We start from the raw sequence: 1,256 nt of genomic DNA, 5'->3' as shown, positions 1-1,256 counted from the left end.
TATTTTTAGTAGAGACAGGGTTTCACCATGTTGGCCAGGCTGGTCTCGAACTCCTGATCTCAGGTGATCCACCTGCCTCGGCCTCCCAAAGTGCTGGGGTTACAGGTGTGAGCCACCACACCCAGCCTCCTTTTCTTTTTTTTTTTTTAAACCCCTTCTGTTTTCAGCCACTACTTCAGGTCTCCTCGGTCCGTACCTAGTTTCCTGATGGACACTGGGTTGGGTAGATACTGGTGTCCCAGAGATTAGAAATCAATTCTTCAGACATCCTTTTTTCCTGGTCTGTAGAAAGAGCAGTGACGGACCCATACAGCGCTTTGACAAGTGCCTGGAGGAGTTCTACGCACTCTGTGACCAGCTGGAGCTCTGCCTGGTAAGAGGCCTCCTAGACACTGGGTAACCACAGCTCTATTCCATTCTCTGGGGTCTTCAGAAACCCTCATTCAGTCAGCCAGCTCACACTCAACTGGGAACCTCTTGTGGGCCAGACCTGTGCTTCCACCAACGCTGGGGACACAGGGTTGTTCTGATCTGTGCCTTCACAAAGCTTTTAATTGCATGGAATAACAAACATACCCCTAAACAGGGACAGCTCAAAGTGGTCAGTGCTGAGATGGGAGAAGCCTAGGCCAGAGTGCTTAGGGTTATGATTGGGGAGGCACAGGCACAGGGATCAGGGCTGGGATGGGGGAATCTCAGCTGTGGAAGCCCAGGGTGGGTATAGGGAGAGAGTGGCTTAGGGAAGGCTACTGCTAGAGTACATGTGAGCAAGTCTGGGACAAAGAAGGGAGGAGGGGCAGGAGTTGAGAGGAGGGCAAGTGACTAAGAATACAGACACTGCTGTCAGATGTACCATCAGTCTCTACCTCTGAGCCCTGGGTTCCTCATTAGGAAAATGGAGTTTCCAGGAAAACTCACATTATGCATGTAAACTACTTAACATAATACTAGGCACATGTCACCCAGGCTAGAGTGCAGTGGCGCAGTCTCGGCTCACTGCAACCTCCTCCTCCTGGTTTCAAGCAATTCTCATGCCTCAGCCTACCAAGTAGCTGGGACTACAGGTGCATACCACCATGCCTGGCCAGCTGTTGTATTTTTAGTAGAGATAGGATTTCACCATTTTGGCCAGGCTGGTCTCGAACTTCTGGCCCTAAGTGATCCGCCCGCCTCAGTTTCCTAAAGTGCTGGGATTATAGGCATGAGCCACTGCGTCTGGCATTTTTTTTCTAATTAATTAATTTTTTTTTTTTTTT

General features: G+C 49.8%; 1 protein-coding gene across 1 annotated transcript in view; it reads left to right on the top strand.

Moving 5' to 3' along the window:
* MED29 (mediator complex subunit 29) overlaps positions 1-1,256 on the top strand; it is a 7,282-nt gene that overhangs the window by 2,942 nt on the left and 3,084 nt on the right. The window contains exon 3 of the mRNA XM_017503045.2: positions 289-373. Within this exon, the coding sequence (XP_017358534.2) occupies positions 289-373 (85 nt within the window). The remainder of the gene's footprint in view (positions 1-288; positions 374-1,256) is intronic.

This window comes from Cebus imitator, unplaced genomic scaffold (genome assembly GCF_001604975.1).
Source record: "Cebus imitator isolate Cc_AM_T3 unplaced genomic scaffold, Cebus_imitator-1.0 Scaffold306, whole genome shotgun sequence".
In the NCBI taxonomy this organism is placed as follows: Eukaryota; Metazoa; Chordata; class Mammalia; order Primates; family Cebidae; genus Cebus; species Cebus imitator.
The sequence above is the reverse complement of the archived record's forward strand: the minus strand, read 5'-3'. Positions and strand labels throughout refer to the sequence as shown.